The sequence below is a fragment of the Mauremys reevesii genome, linkage group 4 (assembly GCF_016161935.1).
Source record: "Mauremys reevesii isolate NIE-2019 linkage group 4, ASM1616193v1, whole genome shotgun sequence".
NCBI lineage: Eukaryota > Metazoa > Chordata > Testudines > Geoemydidae > Mauremys > Mauremys reevesii.
The window spans coordinates 71,616,958-71,635,404 of record NC_052626.1 but is presented as its reverse complement, the minus strand read 5'-3'; the positions used below and the strand labels follow the sequence as shown (position 1 = coordinate 71,635,404).

At 39.5% G+C, this 18,447-nt stretch overlaps 1 protein-coding gene across 7 annotated transcripts in view; it reads right to left on the bottom strand.

Annotated features, from left to right (window-relative positions):
• Window positions 1-18,447, bottom strand: part of MYBPC3 (myosin binding protein C3) — a 107,205-nt gene continuing 88,758 nt past the window's right edge. For 5 of the 7 annotated variants that reach the window (XM_039535128.1, XM_039535129.1, XM_039535131.1 and 2 more), the window contains 7 exons: window positions 16,463-16,658; window positions 8,266-8,405; window positions 7,531-7,690; window positions 6,830-6,966; window positions 3,430-3,616; window positions 1,858-1,900; window positions 1,202-1,307 (listed from right to left, as the gene is read on the bottom strand). In XM_039535128.1, the coding sequence (XP_039391062.1) occupies window positions 1,890-1,900; window positions 3,430-3,616; window positions 6,830-6,966; window positions 7,531-7,690; window positions 8,266-8,405; window positions 16,463-16,658 (831 nt within the window). In that variant the 3' untranslated portion in view covers window positions 1,202-1,307; window positions 1,858-1,889. Of the gene's footprint in view, window positions 257-1,201; window positions 1,308-1,857; window positions 1,901-3,429; window positions 3,617-6,829; window positions 6,967-7,530; window positions 7,691-8,265; window positions 8,406-11,935; window positions 12,467-16,462; window positions 16,659-18,447 lie in introns of those variants that run through there. The other 2 variants (XR_005597653.1, XM_039535133.1) reach the window with 2 other exon arrangements.

The window sequence follows — 18,447 nt, the reverse complement described above, 5'->3', positions numbered from 1 at the left end:
GCACAGGTATCTTTATTATGAAGATGTACTTCACAGTGTAGTACAATCAATCTGCTTAGTCAGAAATACCCATCCATCAAGAGCGGAACATCTTAGAGGGGAGAACAGGAGCACTGAGTATTACTATGAAGAAACTGATGTAGTTCTTTGATAAAGCCTCACTTCCTGGATGGGTTTCCTCTCCCTGCCTTCTCGTTTCATGCCAGTGTAAAAGTAGAGCAATACCAAGCCAGGGGCTTCTAATTACCACTATAAGCTGAAAAAGATTACATAGTGAAAACTAGCAAGTTAGAAGCAGGAGACTCTGTTGGAGCAAGAGGGTTTTTTTTTTTAAACAAATTAAAAAACCTAACTAAAGAACATAACTGTCTGGAAAAACATGTAAAAATAGTTTATAAACTTTGAAAAACCACAAATGATACAAAATTAAAATAAGCTTTTGCTGAATTCATCATAAGCTTTGTGGTTTGAAATAGTCTTTTATGCCTTATTTCCTGACTGCATTTTTCAACGTCTCTCCTGAGACAGAAAGCTAGTTTTGAATTTGAGTTCTTTCATAACGTGTTGTAGTAACATCTGAAAAACAAGAGTTCATGCTAGTGTAATTTACCAAACCAGAAGATGATTAGTGAATAGTTAGCAGGGACTATCTTATGTACAGCAAGCAGTGCAATAGCCTAGACCAGATATTCTCAAATAGTGTTCTGTGGACAAGCTGGGATCTGTAGAGGCCTTCATGAGTCCACAGACGTAAACATTTTGAGAATCAGGTATTGGAGGTTGGAAGAGGAAAGAGAGCCCTGTGAGGTCTCTCTTTTATCTAGGCTCCTGTGGGTGTGATAAAGTTGAAGCAGTAGAACAAATGACCTGCTAGGATTTTCCTATCTGTAATATTTCTGAGTAATACAAGATTCCCATCAGGAATTTGAGAATTCTGAAAGTGACAAAAGAGGAAAAAGAGAGGATTTATTTTAGCATTGGAGAGTTGATGTTAGTGTTTGTGCTCACTTCATACCTGAGGGGTGGTGGATCAGTTTTGCATTTAGCTTTAATGTTTCTGTCCTAAAGGAGAATCTCTAGTGTTAATGGGGAAAATATTTCTATTTCCCCTGCATGGTGGTTAGAGACAATAACACTTCAAAAATTCTGAGAAGGGAAATATGTGAAACTGTGTAGCTAAACAGGACATCCTCCTCCATTAAATGACACTTAAAGATGAGCAGAGCTTTAGCTGTACATGGGTCTAACCGTTATTCATTTTTTTCTTTTTTTCTTTCCTTCTCTTCAGATTCCAATCCCAACACCACCTGAGACAGAAAGAGAAGAGAGAGAGAGAAAAAGAGAGGTTAGTCACAAACAAGTGTGATGTTTATGATAACCATTTTATTTTTAAAAGTTTAAAGTGCATTGTACACTTTCAGATATATGTATGAACAACAATTTTTAAACTTAACATGATTCTTAAACTACTATATCCAGACACTGTATTACAAATTAGCCTTGTACTAATTAGTGATGCACATCAAACCACTGCTATGGTTCTCCTACACAAACAACTTTCAGTGAATTAAAAGGGAAATGCCCCAGTAGGATCATTCCATTATCCTTACAAATTGTTTAAGCCTGTGTGGGGCAGGAGAGCCTTCAATGCCCTCTAACTTGAATGGAGTCTAAAAAAGGCACTTTGCAGGAATACGATAAATGCAGTGATTAAAAAAAAATCTGATTGATTGACCCATAAACTGGATTTTAATAAATGGCTCTGCATGGACCAGTTTTCTATTTACCCAGCTATTATTCATCATTATTTTACCCAATGCTAACTAAATATTTTCCTTAAGTCATTTTGATTCATACCTTGAATTGCTGATGAACTAAGGTTTAGAGTTTTACTGAGGTGCTGGAGGAGGTAAAAGAATTAAGAGACAGTGAGACACACCATAGAAGCTGAACTGCAAAATTAAGACACGACACTAATTAAAGCTTAAAAAAGAGGATGGGGGAAGAGAGAGAGAGAGAATTTTACAGTGGTCATTTTCTCCCTCACAATCATGAGGAGACTTAATATGCCCAAGACAGACTCCAATAAAAAGAGGACTTAAAATTTCAATTTCTACATTTTAAATATTTTTCCATATTTAACAAGGAGTACTCCTCTTATATGCCTCCAAACATTTAACGCAGTTATGTGTATTTACTTGCAAATGTTCTGTCACTAAAATGCTTTCTACTGCAACTACATGTGAAGAGAGTGACCTTATCTCTAGTGGCCGTATACCACCTTTTTCTTCTCGGGCCATATTATTATTAGTTTTAAAAAATAACACTAATTACTTTCTCCATTGAGATGAACTACAGTCACTCTTGTTGCTATTGTTTTCAGATTACCGAGTTTTTGTCCTTATATTGGAACATAGTTGCACCATATTTTTTCTAGGTTTTTTGTTTGTACACAACAGTTTTGAATGATGTAATACCATTTGAATCGGAAGAAGTCAATCTCCCTGTATAGAAGGCACATCTCCACCATTAGCTATTCTACACGCATCCATGTTCCCTTTTGCAGTGTGTTTGCCTGACTTCAGCTAGTAGTGAAAATAAGTGATCAATATCCTCTTTTATAATTGCTTGTAAAGTAACAGGCCTTATATTTACATATTTTTGACAGCTATCGTATCTCATCACTTTTGAGTCTCTTAGGAATTTCAGTTTTGAAATGTAGAATAATGTCTATAGCAGTGGTTCTCAAACTGTGGGTTGTGACCCCAAAGTGGGTCGTGAGCCTGTTTTAATGGGGTTGCTAGGGCTGATGTTAGACTTGCTGGGGCCCGGGGCCGAAGCCCGAGCCCCGCTGCCTAGGTCCAAAGCCCAAGGGCGTCAGCGCTGGGCAGCGGAGCTCAGCCTTCAGCTTCAGCCCTGGGCTTCGGCTTTGGTCCCCTGCCCAGGGTGGTGGGGCTAAGGCTTCAGCTTTGGCACCCCCCTGCCCTGGGGCAGCAGGGCTCGGGGAGGCTCAGGCTTTGATCCCCCTTCCTGGGGTTATCTAGTTATTTTTGTTGTCAGAAGCGGGTTACGGTGCAATGAAGTTTGAGAACCCCTGGTCTATAGGACAGTGCTGTTGTCCACAGCATACAGTTTATTAATTCAGCTTGTGACATTCATTCCAATGTCTTATGCCTTCTTCTGGAATATTAACTATTAATAGCTTCCCGTCTTCTTGTCCTATAGTACCTAACATATAACAAAGTTCGACCACAGAATTCTACCATATTTTCACCTGTTCCTATGGAGACATTCACTTATTCAGTGAACTGTAGCTTCTGCCCCGCCCCCCCATATCAACAATTTTTGCTTAAAGGGAAGCTATGATTTTTGGAGAAATTAATTATCCATTCATTTAAAGGAGAATATTGTCTACAGAAATCTGGTTACCTCTAACATCCAATCTGCACTCTGTTTCAGCTTCACCACATTCATTCACAGCTTTACAGGTGTAAAAGCCTCCATCAAAGGGACTGGGCTTTCGGATCTCCAGGGTCAATACCCCTTGCTTACTGAACATACGATACTTGGCATCTCCAGAGAGATCTACTTTGTTCTTGTACCAGAATATCTTTGGCTGAAGAACATAAAAACAAAAGTTAGGAAGTTGTAGATTTATGGCTGCCTGTGCAACCTTAATACAGCCCCGTTGGGTGCTTTATGATACTATTTTTAATTACATGATTACATACTATTGTTTTCATGGAACCCCCACTTATTCACTACATAAGATGGACAATGCTCAGGAAATAGATAATGTAGCTATTCAATATTTCTTTTTATCTTCATTCAGTGTGTGGCTCTGTATCTTGTTTACTGCACGCTATTCAAACCCTTCACTGACTACAGAATTATTAATTTCCTCATGGGGTTTTTTTTTTGGGTACTCAGCCCCATAACATCTGAGTGCTTTACAAACATGAATGGATTTATCCACACAGCATACCTGTTAGATGATATGGTGGTATTAGTTCCATTTACAGGTGGGGAACTGAGGTACAGAGATATTTTAGACCAAAATTGTAAGGTCTGCTAATTTTGCCTAACTTGAGATATCTAGGGGCTGTTTTTTCCCCCAGCATAATTAGCACTTAATTTCATGTTCAAAGCACAGCTCCAATTGACTTCAGTTGAAAGTGATCAGCACTTATGCAGATCAGGCCCCTGGTGTCTCAATTTGGGCATCCAGAAAAGGAGGAACACGCAAACTATGAAATTAGTGGGTATCTATGGCAGATGAAGGGGTAGAATTCAGTTCTCCATTCAGGTATCTTAACTACAAGATCATCCTCCTGAAGTTGCTGCCTCATTCACTATACACCTTCCAATCTCCTGCAGAAAACAGACTTGTTTACTACAAAACCCTGAGCACTATCCATCCTATGCACTGAATGAGGCAGAGGTCTCGTAGGGAAAAAGTATGTGATCATGTAATTAAAGGCTATAAAAATGTATAAACATAAGAGGGCTGAATTAAGGTTGCATGGTCAGTCTGAGTTCTGGCATTTCCTAGCTTTTGGGTTGAACCTTTACAATATTTAAACATAGTTTATCTTGCATGTAATTTCCTAGGTTTTTAAAAAAGCAAATGGAAAAAACCAAGCTCCACATGGAACCATATTAATCCATGTGTGGTTTACCACTAGGATTCCACTTTTAAATCCTCACCACAGATCTCTACCATTTGAAGTATCTCAGTTCCTGATAGACTGTGGGCCAGTCACTAGAGGGGGATGAGATACAGATTTTATCAGTGAGTTTGCCAGCTGTTTGCTGAGGACAGAGGAATGTTGGGACTTGGGAATCCTGAGTTCAGTTTTGGGTTCTGTAGGGGAGTGTTCTGTGGCTGTTACAGATTCTTTTGTCCCTGTTTCCTTCTACTTGTGTCCCCTACCATCTCCCCTGCTTCTGCCCCCCTGTGCTCAAATCCCCCAAGTCTGTCCCTGTCCACTTCTGCTCCTATCCCCCAGCCTGTTTCTCCTCCTTCCACCATGCATATCACGCCTCTGCTTCCTCCTTCTCTTTCATGCTGCCTGGGTTCCAGGAGGGGAAGCATTGTGATTACAGGAGGGAAAGTCTCCCTAATGTCAGTTGTAGTGCATAGTATTGATCGCTGCATATATGCAACTAATCAAGTATGTTTGTGTCTGATATGTTTTCCCCTTCTGATTGCAGTGTGGGACTAAAGAAGGTCTTCTATTTTTGCATCCAAGATGGTGGAATAAAAATTTAAATGAAAATAATGTTTCTTGCACTGTGACCAATGTTTATCCTAATGCAGCACTAGGATTAAACAGTAAGAACCAAACCTTTATGGCATTTGTTTTGTTTTTTAAATTAGCAGCCTTGGGCCTCAGTGTCCTCATCTGTAAAATTAGAATAACGATACTGATCTCCATTGTAAAGTGCTTTGAGATCTACCAATGAAAGGTATTATTATTACCATTTTGTTATTGTATGTCTTTGGCCTTGTCTGCTTGATGAGTCTTGTGCATCCATACTAGTCATGCTGAATCATATTAACGACACCTGCAGTTTTACTGTTCTTGAACAACTTTGTCCACCCGTATATTTTTGTCAATAGCCCTCTTGCTTTTTCTGGAATTCCACTTCATGTCACAGTGCTATCTGGGCATGAATATTGGCTTCTGCCTAGTGGCAGCATGTTCATGGAATGCACTTTATACCTGGGACATCTTTGATAGTATAGAGTTATCCAAAATGTCAAAGCTCTATCACCAGGAAGCGTTGCCTCTGAAAAAGATGCAGAACAGCTGTACAGTGTGTACAGAGCCATTTGTATGTGTCGTCTGGCAAGCATACAATTGGCATTGCAGGTGCAGAAAGGTGTCTTAGAGAAGCCACTTTGGAGTGACTACACTGCGGGATGGAAGGATGAGCAGCGGTTTGCATCAATTGTGCTAACTTGGGAGGGAGAATCATCCAAACTGGGATTCAAATGACTGACTCATTTAACAACCACAAAAAGCATAATATGGGGTGTTAGTGAAAATCAGTGGTAACTGGAACAGTTGTGTATTGGATATAAGATGAGTTTTAGTTGATTGAGGAGGAACAATTATTATTTAGCATAGTAAATTTCTTGTGTGTGTATAAGGCCCTTTTCCCCCCTGTTCAGTCTGCTTTCAGAGATTGAATCTAATCTTAGCCAGTGGTTGATATTCTTTCTGATGCTTTTTCCTAATATCGGTACAAAGTACAGTTCACCCTGAATAGAGCTCAGCAAATAATTGAGAGTGAAGAAAGTGTCCCCTGCCTGAGATTTTTTTTTTTAAAATGCTGTCCCCTTGCGCATACAAATTACAGCGGGGCATTTTACTACTTGATCACACAATATGCATTCAGAAACACAAAGTTACATAGGTGTACTGTAGGTAATAGAAAAAGTTGTATTTCCTTTGCATTCTATTAAGTGAATAGTATGTTGCGTTGTCCTTTGCTGTGCTGAAAGACCCAATTATAATATATACATGGGGGGGGCCAGAGTTAACATTGCTGTGCCAACTGTAATTTTCAACTTCCTGAATTGGGCATTTAAAAACTTAGGTTTCATGCTATATCACTGTATTGCTTTTGCTGGTGTTTGGGTTTTTCACAGGAACACTATTTACTTCTAGGGTGTAGAGGGATAGTATGGAATCGGTGTCCTATAATGTAGATCAGTAATTAGAACAGTATAATTACATGAAGCTGGCATGGATTTTAGGGTAGTTATAGTAGGCTTTTGACTTGTCACAATTATATAGATGAAAACTAGTGTAATCTGTACCTTGGGGCTTCCTCTTACAGCACAGCTGAGTGTAGCATTGTATCCAGAGATCACAGAACGGCTTACTAAGGGGTGAGTGAATTTGGGGGCTTCAGAGAAGTCATGCTCTTTGTAACTGGGTGGTTTATAAATGGTGCCTGCAATTCAAACAAACAGAGTAATCTAGTAAGAATTTTGTCTTAAATCTTGCCTAGTCAACACAGTCTACTTGTAATTTTATTTTATCTATGCCGTTTTAGGAAAGCAGTAGTGTTAAAACATCAGTGTTGCAAACATTTGTGATGTAATGAGGTATTATTTCCTAAAAGCCCTAGATCCTGGAGTCCTAGGATAATGTGAGAATCTGTTTCATTTAAAAAATAAGTTTCTATCCTTCATGGTTGTATGGAAAAGCTTGAAAGCATGAACTCTAAAGACTCAAAACCCAGAAGATAAGAACCCCAAAATTTGTTTTTAATTTAATGACTTCTGGGAGCCTGATTCATGATTCTTGTGGCTGGAAATAAAGAAATATGTCACAGTCTAATAAGGAGTCTAAAAGATTAGAAGCTGTAAGCGCCCAGTGTTAAGTAACGAAAAGGTCTCTGCTCCTATGCCAGAAATTCTGTACTCTCCTGTCTATAATGCATTACTCAACTTGCTAACTGTGGCTTATCCATGAGTCAGTTTTTGTGACCTTTGTTTTGAAGAATGTGTGTTACCTGTCTTTTGTATGTAGGCAGGAGTTTTAGTTGTTGCAGCAGTTTCACTCAGTCCACACAAATTTTCACTGAAGACACGGAAATAATACTCATTCCCCATAATCAGGTCTGACACGACACAGTTGGTTCGTCGATAGTGGTCAAAAACAGTGTACCATTCCTATAATGAGATTGTACATTAGTCTACTTTTTCTAACATCTTGAAAAAGGTTTAAAGGGTCAGAGATGGTGCTAGTTGTGGTATGCAGACCTTCCTTGTCAGTATTAGTGAAGAAGACAGCCTACCAAGCAACAATGATTTTGGGAATGGATAACAATTCCTGATAGAGTAAGTGAGAGCACACACATTCCTCTAAGGGAAATTAAAACCTTACCTATTTTCTTACTTTGATGTTCATTCTGGCACAAAATTGTATATGTACTTGCATAAAACACAAAAGTTTCTATCCCTTATTGTTACTGCATATAAAACTTTGTAAGCTAGTGCAGGTCTGTCTTCCTAAGTCTTCAGAGACCGCTTTAGTACCCATAATCACAGATGAAATCAATATGACTCTACTCAATTTCAACATGTCTGTTCATAACAAGATAAAAATCATGTCAATTGACACAAGCCCTGAAAGTGAATATGTAGTTTCTGGTTCAGCATCCTACTTCCATGATCTACCTGGCCCTATTCATCCTGCCCAATTTCAGTGACTTTAGGAATTATTGGCAAGCCTCAGTGTCTCTCACCATTGTCTTTTTGTCAGCCTTCTGGATTGTGTACCCCGAGATCTGAGCATTGCCATCATCTTGGGGTGGTTTCCACTCCAGAGCGACGTTGAATCCCCACACATCTATGATTTTCACATTCTGAGGTGGACCAGGTTTGTCTACAGAGGAAACAAGTCAGACAAACTCAGTTCTTGTTTCAGGATCTTTGATCTTCAGCATTTCCTTCCAAGCAGGAAAAAAATTGTTACTAAGTTGTTTAATTATCCCAAAGTAAAACACTTATTTTATGGAAAGTTGAAAATTAAAACATAAAAATAAAAAAAAAAGTCAGTTAAGGTACCTGCACTATTCTTAATGCTTTCCTGCATACTGTTCAGAGACAGGCAATCCATTTAACAAAAACAGGAACCACCCAAACCTTAACTTTGAATCAAACAAGCACTTTTTGCGATGTTGGATGGGAGTTAACTCTTTTTGCCAGTCTTTTATTATACACAGTTTTCTCTGACTGAATTAATCAGTTTCTCAGTGAGAGGTCTTACATGCACTGAGAACAGTGTATTGAACCACCTAGACACTTGATCAATGTTTAGCTAGACTGATGAAGGTCAGACACTTAGAAATGCTTGAGCACTTAATTGGAGAGATTGTTAATGTCTCTCCTATGGGAGGGTAAATGCATCATTTAAACAAGCTGTAGTCCTGCCCTTGTTGAAGAAACCAGTGTTCCACTTGAATATTGCCAAGTCTCTAACGTCCTGTCTCTGGGAACATCAATGAAAAGGCGGTGACAGGCCAACTCTAGCATCCAGAATCCTTAAACTCCTTGGATCTGTAGAATGGGTCCACACATTTCTTTCAGAGGCTAAGGGTGGGTGACTTCTTTTTCTCCCAGTGACTCAGCTGACTCCCGCAAGACTGAGTTTTGTCACTGCTCTTTTACACAGTCTGTATAAAGCTGGTGAAAAGTGATATATAGTGGCTACAGTGTTATCAGTTTGCAGACAGTACTTAGATCTATTTCTTGTCTTAAAAAGTATTCAGTCATGTCCATGCTGTCCCAATGTCAGCCAGAGAGAGTGATTTGGATGGCTTTAACTCACTCCAAATAATACTGAGTTGATGTAGATTGGCAGAGAGAAACATTCTGAGGACCTTTAACCTGTCTCTTGATTGAGGGTATCTGCCCACCTACTGTTAAACTGGTTCATTCTCTTGGGTCTTATTAGATTCATCACTGCACCAGACTCCCAGCTTTTATCAGTGACAGCAAATACTTTTTCATCCATGGCTGATCAAGAGGATAGGTACTTTAATATGCTTTCTTCACCATGTTTATCTGTGCCTCGTTTATACCTCTAGGCTAGATGAGTGCAATGCCCTCTTTAGAGTTAGCCAAGAAGTTTTGACTAGTACAAAATGAGGTTCTCCACCTTCTGGCTAGAGGTGGGCTACCATGAGCATGCTACTCCTGTGCATTTCTCTCTTCCATAGCGGACAGTCACTTCTGGGTGAAATTCAAGATGCTGATTTTCTACAAAGCCCTATATGCCCCAGGTTCTTGTTATCTTAGGGAGCCTCATTTCCTCTTTGCCATCTGTATCACTTCAGCTGTCTTTCACAAGGATGAAGCTTGCAGGAGCAGGAAGCCAGTAGGGGAGGGCTTTGTCTCTGGAATTTGCTCCTGTTGGAAATACTTCGAAGCCCAAACCTGGCCACTTTTAAAATGTACAGAATGGCATCAGGCTTTTCCACTATCATGTCCACTCTCAGACCCCCATGATATAATCAGGTGACTCATGAAGGCTAAAACACACAGTCACACCTTAGACTGGATCATCTGTCTAGATGTGGACAAAGGAAATTGAAGGATTGACCTTTATCTTGGGCAGTCCACTATAACCTTCAAATTGATATAAAAACTTAGGTATAATGCAGGAAGAAGGTTTTATAAGTAGTCTGCCCCTGTTCTACGAACTCATAGTCCCAGATAATTTCTGAAGCATCCTCAGTGAAATCCATACCCAACTGAAGAACCAAGAACTGGAAGATCTGGTGAGACTTTGACCTTGTACACTGACTTCTGCTGTTGACCACGCTGGTACCTAAAAGACCCTTGCATTCATCCCAGCAGATCACTGTTGATTTCTGATAAGATGCAGCAGTAGGAAAGGAAACAAATGACACTGATAGAAAACTGGCAGTTAAACTCCAGCACAAGATTTTTCTCTACTGTAGCTAATATATCAACTTTACATGTAATACCCTGTAAAATTTTCCAGATAGTGAACCACCTTGTTAACGCAAACTGCTTCCTCATATCCCAGCAACAAGCTCCTTTAAAAGATCTGTCAACACTATAAGATCAGGACACCAGCAGCTATTCATGAGACTTAAAATACCTTTCCCCTTCCAATGAATTTAGCTCATTCACATAGCAAGAAAATATAGGACTGCTGGAATAAATCTGATTCACTACTGATGATTGATCTATGCCAATCATGGGCTAGTTAAAGACATCTGTGGATTCTTACAGAGATTGTCAACTCCACACCACCTTTGATGAGAGGAAGCTGCCATCCATTATAAGCATACCACAATCTGGCCTACTTATATTTAACTTAGATTTCTGAAACTACTGCTTGTTGATTGACCTCTAATTTTTGAGCAAATTAGCTTAGAAACTAGCTGTAGGCTGCCTCCAAACACATCTATTACCAATATCCTGCATCCCTCCAACCTGGGTTTAAGGCCAAGTCAGAACCAAGGTAGCACTGAAGGATGATCACCTCTTGCCTGTAAACTGCAGAAAGTTCTTGCTCTTATTTCTGGATCTGTCCGGGGCATTTCTACATAGATCATACTATTGTCCAGGGGTGCTGGAACAATTTTTATAGTGGGGGTGCTCAGGGCCATTGGATCAAACTGTAAACCCTGTATATAATGGAAACCATTTCAAGCCAGGGGATTGCACCCCTAGTTCCAGCATCTATGCTACTGTTCTGCCTAAGTGATAGCAGGAATCCATTGTAAAGTGCTGAAATGGCTCCATTTTTTCCTTTCAAGACAACAACAGAGTGTGGGGATGGAAAACTGCTCTTTTATCTCTGGAGCACTCAGGAAGTCCGATAAAGATTGATTCTCTCCTCCATCCTTCTTAGCATGTACACAGAGTTGTTAAGGGAAATTATGAGACATTGTTTTAAATGTCAGCAATATGCAGACAACCCTCAATTTTAAGTTTTCATTTTCCTTTTGACACATATGGAATGATTTTCTAGCCCCCTCACTGCTCGGCTGAACAAGAGATGAGAATTCTGTACTGCCATGAATAGAAAAGAATCACAAAGGACTGAGTCGAGGGTTATTTATATTTGGAGCTTTCAAATGGCTCCAACTGTTATTTATTGGTAACACTTCTACATCCTCAAGAGCAGTGTGAAGTGATGATTTGGAATGAACATTCCAGACAGAGTAGAAAATACATCTAAATGCATTTAACTAAAAAGGCTCCTGGAATTTTGGGGAAATTATTGGTAAAAGTACAGAACTGTATTTCCATTTTAGTTTCCACACGCTGTAAAATATAGCTACTTCTGCTATCTCACAGGGATCGTGAATGATTTATTCAGTGTTTGTGATGTGTTCAGCTACTACAGTCATTCTGACTTTCATTTTTGTAGCCATCTCAAAAATCAGTTTGAGGGGAGAAGTTGCAACTAGTCATGTAATGGATAAAAATTACAATTCTGTGTAATGAATACAAATATGTAGGGATACAAAGATTAGGGCAAAAAATTGTCAGAGCCAGAATTGAGATTAATTGGCTAATTGAAACAAGACAATACTGTGGAGCACTGTTTTGTGTAATTGAAGTCTGCAAGGGATGCTATTCTACAGAATAGTGAAAAATCCAACCCTTAAACCAACCTAAGTGGATTTCTAGGTATGCTGTGGCTTTCTGTGCCAAAATATAGTATATCAACTCACTTCACAGGCATATGTGAGCCACCAGGGCTATGCTGAAATAAGGCAAAAACAATTAAAGGCAGCTATTTCCAGCTGCGAATCTTTGGAGCTGAGTTGCAGATTGGATGAAGGCTTCGTTCTTTCCCTCTTGCTGATTCTCCACCCTCTCTCTCACACCAGCAGTTCAGAGTAAAAGCCTTCCACCTCCACATCTATCAACGACTGCCTTAATTCTTTTTCTTCTCTCTTTCTGAAGTACAGAACATAGAAACAGTGAGAGCAGCAGCACTGCCCATCAAAATGTGGAAATGTGTCATATTGGATTGGAAGTTTTAAAAACTGCAATCTGCTATACCAATAAAAATGTCAGCCTGTCATTTCTATATTGAATAACACCTCCATACTTATTTGAATATAACAATTCTACACCATATGCCTATGTATCTGCCAGTGTGTAAAACCTCTACAGCAACCCTACTACTTGTGAATCTACCAGTACCTGACAATATTGGACCGGATGACTGTTATATTGTCAAGAACACAAATGAATAATTTCTAATCTGTATATACACAAATAAATTCTAAACAATTTCTCTTTTGTTTCTATCTTGACACCAAGGGCTGGTGTTAATAGCAGGAAGTGTGTGTGATGCTGGCAGACCAGGTGCCAGCTCATGCCAAGGACTTTAGGCCCCAACTGAACACTGATGAATGCATAGCTGGAAACCAGTCTGGCTCATCTGTGTGTTAGTATTATTAAAATAGTATTAGATTTATAAAAATGTGTCTAGACTTTATGAAATGATTGTAGGATGCCCCATGTATTTATCTCACTTAAGATTATATTAAGGTATGCATTGTAAACCTCTAACTATGGCCTGGTCTACACTACAGAGCTAGGTCGATGCAAAACAGCTTTTGTTGACCTACCTTTGTAAGTGTCTACATTAAATTTCACTCCCGCTGATGTAACTGCCCCACTATGCTGACTTAATAAGTCCAGTTCTGCAAGAGGCCTAGAGTCAATGTCAATGTAGTTAGGTCGACGCATTGTCAGTGTAGACACTGCATTGCTTACATCAACTTTTATTGGCTTTCAGAAACTGTCCCACAGTGCCCCATACTGACAGCACAGTCGGTGTAAGCGCTCCTGGTGAGGATGCTCACTGCCAACCCAAGGAGCAAAGTGTAAACACGCACCAGCGATGTAATTACTGCGGCAGCTGTATGCTGATGTAAGTGAGGTCAACTTAATTTTGTAGCATAGACATGTCCTGTAACTCACTAAATAGGAAAGAAGCATTAATTAATGTAAAGTCCAGATTCCTACCAAAGATGCTAGGTCCTGCACACAAGAATGTCCATTGAAACCAAATGAGCCGTTGTGAAACATTAAAGGACAAAGACTTTGTGGATTGCTCCCCCCATGTGCATGAAGAGGAGATGTGTACGAGGACCCGTCTTATGAGCTTGAACTATTGGGGAAGGGAAAATTCCTGACAAGAAGAAACTGGGTCTCTATGCTGCTTGAACTTTGAGAGGGCAAGATTTCTAAGCATAAGCTTGGGATCCTCAGTGCTTGGCCTGGTTAGCCATAAAGGACTTAAAGAATTTGCTTATGATAGAAGCTTCAACCATCCTTTGAACTTAACACTGTAACTCATTTCTGTATGTATGTTTACCTGCTTTAACCTGGTTAATAAATCCTTAGTTAATGTATTATAGGATTGGCTACAAGTGTTTTCTTGGGTATAAAATCTAAGGTGCAATTGACCTGGGATAAGTGACTGGCACTTTGGGACTGGGAGTAACTTGAATATTATTGTGATTTTTGGTGTAAGGGACCATCTATCACAAAGGCAGGCTTACCTGGCAATATAGACCAAAGTACCCAAGTGGACTCTCTGTTAAGGCTGTTACAGTGCTTGAGGAGTTCACACTTGATACTTGGTTGCTGAAATCTAAGTATAGATCTCCCAGTCAGTTTGGGGTTTGTGCTCTCCTTCTTAACAGTCTGCCCTGAAGTTGCTACTCACACTCCAAAGCCACTTCAAACAGCTTGACAGTGTATAGTTCTTTTTCTTCTCTTTGGGGATGAAAGGAACTTACTTCAGAACAGTCCAGTTTTTGGTTGCCTGCTTCCTCACCCCAATCCTCAAAAGATAAGAGCACATGAGGCTATAGGCATTAATCCCTCAGCAAGTAGACATCTGTCAAGGAAGCTTAGTTGATTAACTGATTTAGCAAAGGATCAGTGATTGATGTATTGGTTCTTTGACAGCCAGGTTAGGCTCTCACCCTTCCAGCTGACCTATGCCTGCTGTTACATAGCAACTGTAGCACTGCCGTCAATAAAAACAGCCTGCCTGTTTCTCCCACGTTTCTCTCCTGCCAAGAACATACAAATCTGGAGAGCAGAAGGTGCTGTTGACAGAAGTGAAGTAGGGCAGCTTGGATGAATGAGGGGCTGAGTCAGTAATTTAAATGCATGCTTTGGCTGCAGAAGGCTCTGCAAATATCCAAGCCCTTTCAGTTATCAGTAGGAGATAACTGAATTTTATTTAATGTTGTGGCAAAGCTATCTACCTAAGAATTTAGAAAATTTACCCCAGTCCTGCAGGTCTGGTAGGGGGAGGGATAGCTCAGTGGTTTGAGCATTAGCCTGCTAAACCCAGGGTTGTGAATTCAATCCTTGAGGGGGCCCATTTAGGGAACTAGGGTAAAAATCTGTCTGGGGATTGGTCCTGCTTTGAGCAGGGGGTTGGACTAGATGACCTCCTGAGGTCCCTTCCAACCTTGATATTCTATGATTAATAAGTATAATAACATTACTCACACTTTATCAGCCATTAAGTTTCTGTGGGAAATGGTTCTCTGACAACTTATATATATTTTTACATGTAAAGTCAATTTTATGGTATGAGATGTACCAAATATTGAAAGGAAAATACTTAGTATTGTCATACAGGACCAGAGCATGCCTTAGGTCCTTTGTGTCTAGAACCATTAGGTGCTCACTTTTGCCATCTTTATCATTTATTTATTATATATATATATATATATATATATATATATATATATATATATATATATATATATATATATATATATATATATATATATATATATATATCAAAATTTTCAGCAATATGCAATAAGCTCCATATTCTCAATTTTAAACAGTCAGAAATTATATTACATAATAATGTTGAATAAAATTACACATTCCCAGGAAGATATTAACAAATTGGAGGAAATTTAAGGAGAACAAAAATGATCAGGTCTGAACGAAGTGATTTAACCTTTCCTCCTAGAAAAGCAAAATGTGCATATAATGTGGCTAAGCAACATTTTACTCTTAAAATATTTGCAGATGATTAATAGCAAAGATAAATTATTATTTTGTATTATTAGTATTTAGTATTATCATTATTTAGTATGTTACATATAGCTATAACAGAATTCTTGCTGACTATGATATATATATTAGTCTGTGAATAGTCTTCCAAGAGAATTTACGGAAGTGTCATTAAAATGAGAGTAGAAATGTGCAGTACAGAACAATTCTGCATTGGGCTACAAGAGATGGACTGTCTTAGGGCTTGCTTATGGGATGTTAATCCGCACCAGAGGGTTGTAAATCCTAGTGTACCATTAGTGTGTTGTGTACTAACTAGACTTGTGGACACCGCTGGCACCCACTAAACATTCCATAGTGTGTGTTAAGGTAGTCCTGTGAAAAACTACACTAACGTAATAGGGAGCTTTTCATATGTGCCAGCAGGGTCCACACATGCCAGTAAGTCCATGACATGCTCCAAAATTTACACCCACTAGTGTGGGCTAATGCACCATGAAGACAAGCCCTTAGCTGATCTAATAGGTCTTTCCATATCTGTCTGCTCTAATTGTATTAGACAAGTATTCTCTGAATTCTTTTACAAAGTTAGGGTAAATTCACAACCTGAATGAAGTGGAATCCTCCTACTAATTATTAGCGCCCCTCTCTGACTCTGGGAATAGTACAATACACGTACTGGTCCCATTATTTTTTGCATTTAGAACCCCTGGGTGTAGAAGGATCATGACACCAATTCCTGGATTCATATTTCCTACCTGGCTATAGTAAAATCATGCACAAGCCCACCAGGGCTGGGATCCATACTTTCTACTTCTGTGTGCAGAAGGATACACATACTAATTCCACTATTTTAAATGTTGAGCTTTAAAGTCACAAGTTTCTTACCCATTATCTGCATGGTAATAGCAACCTTATCATTCATGTTTTCTATCTGAACTTCCACTTCATATGTCCCTGAGTGGTGATGCTCAGCCTTTCGAATGAACAGGATAGTGTCTGTGGTGCTGTTCCGAATTCCCACCTCTTTGGCATCTAGTGTTTGACCATCTTTTGTCCAAGTGACTTTGGGTCTAGGTTTACCCTGCAGGAAGAAAAGAGCATGTTTATTCTCTGGACAACAACAGATTTGCTTTTTTCAAGGTCTTTTTTCTTTTTCTTTTTTGGTCTATAAAAATAGAAGAATTAATTTCAGATGCTGTACTGATAGATGAATGTATGATTCTTTGTCTGCTTCCCCTTTTCTTGGGCCCCTTCAGATATTTCTCTTCCATCCTCATGGATCAATAGCACCATGTTCTGACTGGGAAATGGAGATATAAACACCCCCATTTTAACAAAAGTCATTCTGGGAACAAACATTGACAAAAGGCTGAAGTTACCTTCTCCCTTTAGATTCATTAGGAGAGCTAGCTATCTCAATGCCCCTTTTCTTTGGAAGATGAAGAAATTGAGAGTACGTGGAAGATGAACAACAGAAACCTCCATGTGTTTTCTGTTGAGATTGTTACTCCAGCTACTGTTCCTCCCGCCAGTCCCTGACTCCCTTCTCCAGTTGCTTTCAAGGCCTTTCAGAAGCTCTTGCCCAGAACTGCAGCGTCCTTGGATCTAGAATTTTGGTAGTGCAGGACAAATCACATAAATTGTTTGATATACTACAGTCCAAACAGTCAGGCACAGTGGCTGTGCCCATAAATGAAGACATTCTGGAGCCAATAAAAGATCTATAACTTACATATCCATTAATATCAGCCATTTCCAAGACAGCTGATATTTAGCCCCTCAAAAGTGCTTTGGGTGCTTTTTTTAAATCCTACATTGGGTTTCTTATTGTTTCTGCTGCTTAAGAAACATTCAAACAATTTGGCCCTCCAAAGTACATCCCTAGAAATAAAGATTCCAGGTGCCTAGAACGTCTGGGCAGGAACCCATATTTATTAGGCACATTATAATCCACAGTACTACCAGGTTTGCTAGTTAACTGATTTATTCACCTGGGACAACCTGGTCGCCTCTTCTTGATCAGCTGTTTGAGGACACCAGAAATCAGTCCAAAAAAGACAGTCTCACAAGGACAGTTGGTGGCAAAACACTCTGTCAAGCTGTCTGAAGTGGCTCACGAACATGTGTGCCAACCTCATAGCAAGAACCAGGGCACAAACCCCCAACTGGTTGTGTGTTCTGTAATTAGATTTCACCAATGAAGTATGAGGTATGAACTCCTCAAGTACTATACCAGACTTAACATGGAGTCAGTTGTCTTAGGCACTGCGGTCTATCTTGCCACCCAGGCAAGCCTACTTTGTGATAGATGTTTCCTTACACCAAAAATCACATCAATAGTCAGGTTACTTCCAGTCCCAAAGGATCAGTCACTTACCCCAGGTCAATTGTACCTCAGATCTCAAACCAAAGACAATGCTTGTAGCCAATCCTATAATTAACTACAAATTTATTAACTAGGAAAAAGAAATGAGTTATTTACAAGGTTAAAGCAAGTAAATGTACACATACTAATGAATTACAGTCTTGGGTTTTAAAAGGTATAGAAGCTGCTGTAATATGCAACCTCTAGACGTCTTTTAGGGCTAACCCAAGCTAAACAGCTTGGGGATCACTTGCTTAAGTTTAGAAATACTGCCCTCTCCAAAATTCCAAGCAGTATAGTGATGCAGTTCCTTCTGGTCAGGGATATTTATTCCCTTCCCCCAGAGTTCAATGTGTGATGGAATGAGGGTTTGTGCATGTCCCCTCTTCATGAGTGTGGAGGGAACAGCCTTTTGTTCCTTGATGTTCCACAGTCGTTTCTCTGATGTCCGCACGCCTTCTTTTGTTGGGCTGGAGATGATAACTCTAATGGTAAACTAGTATTT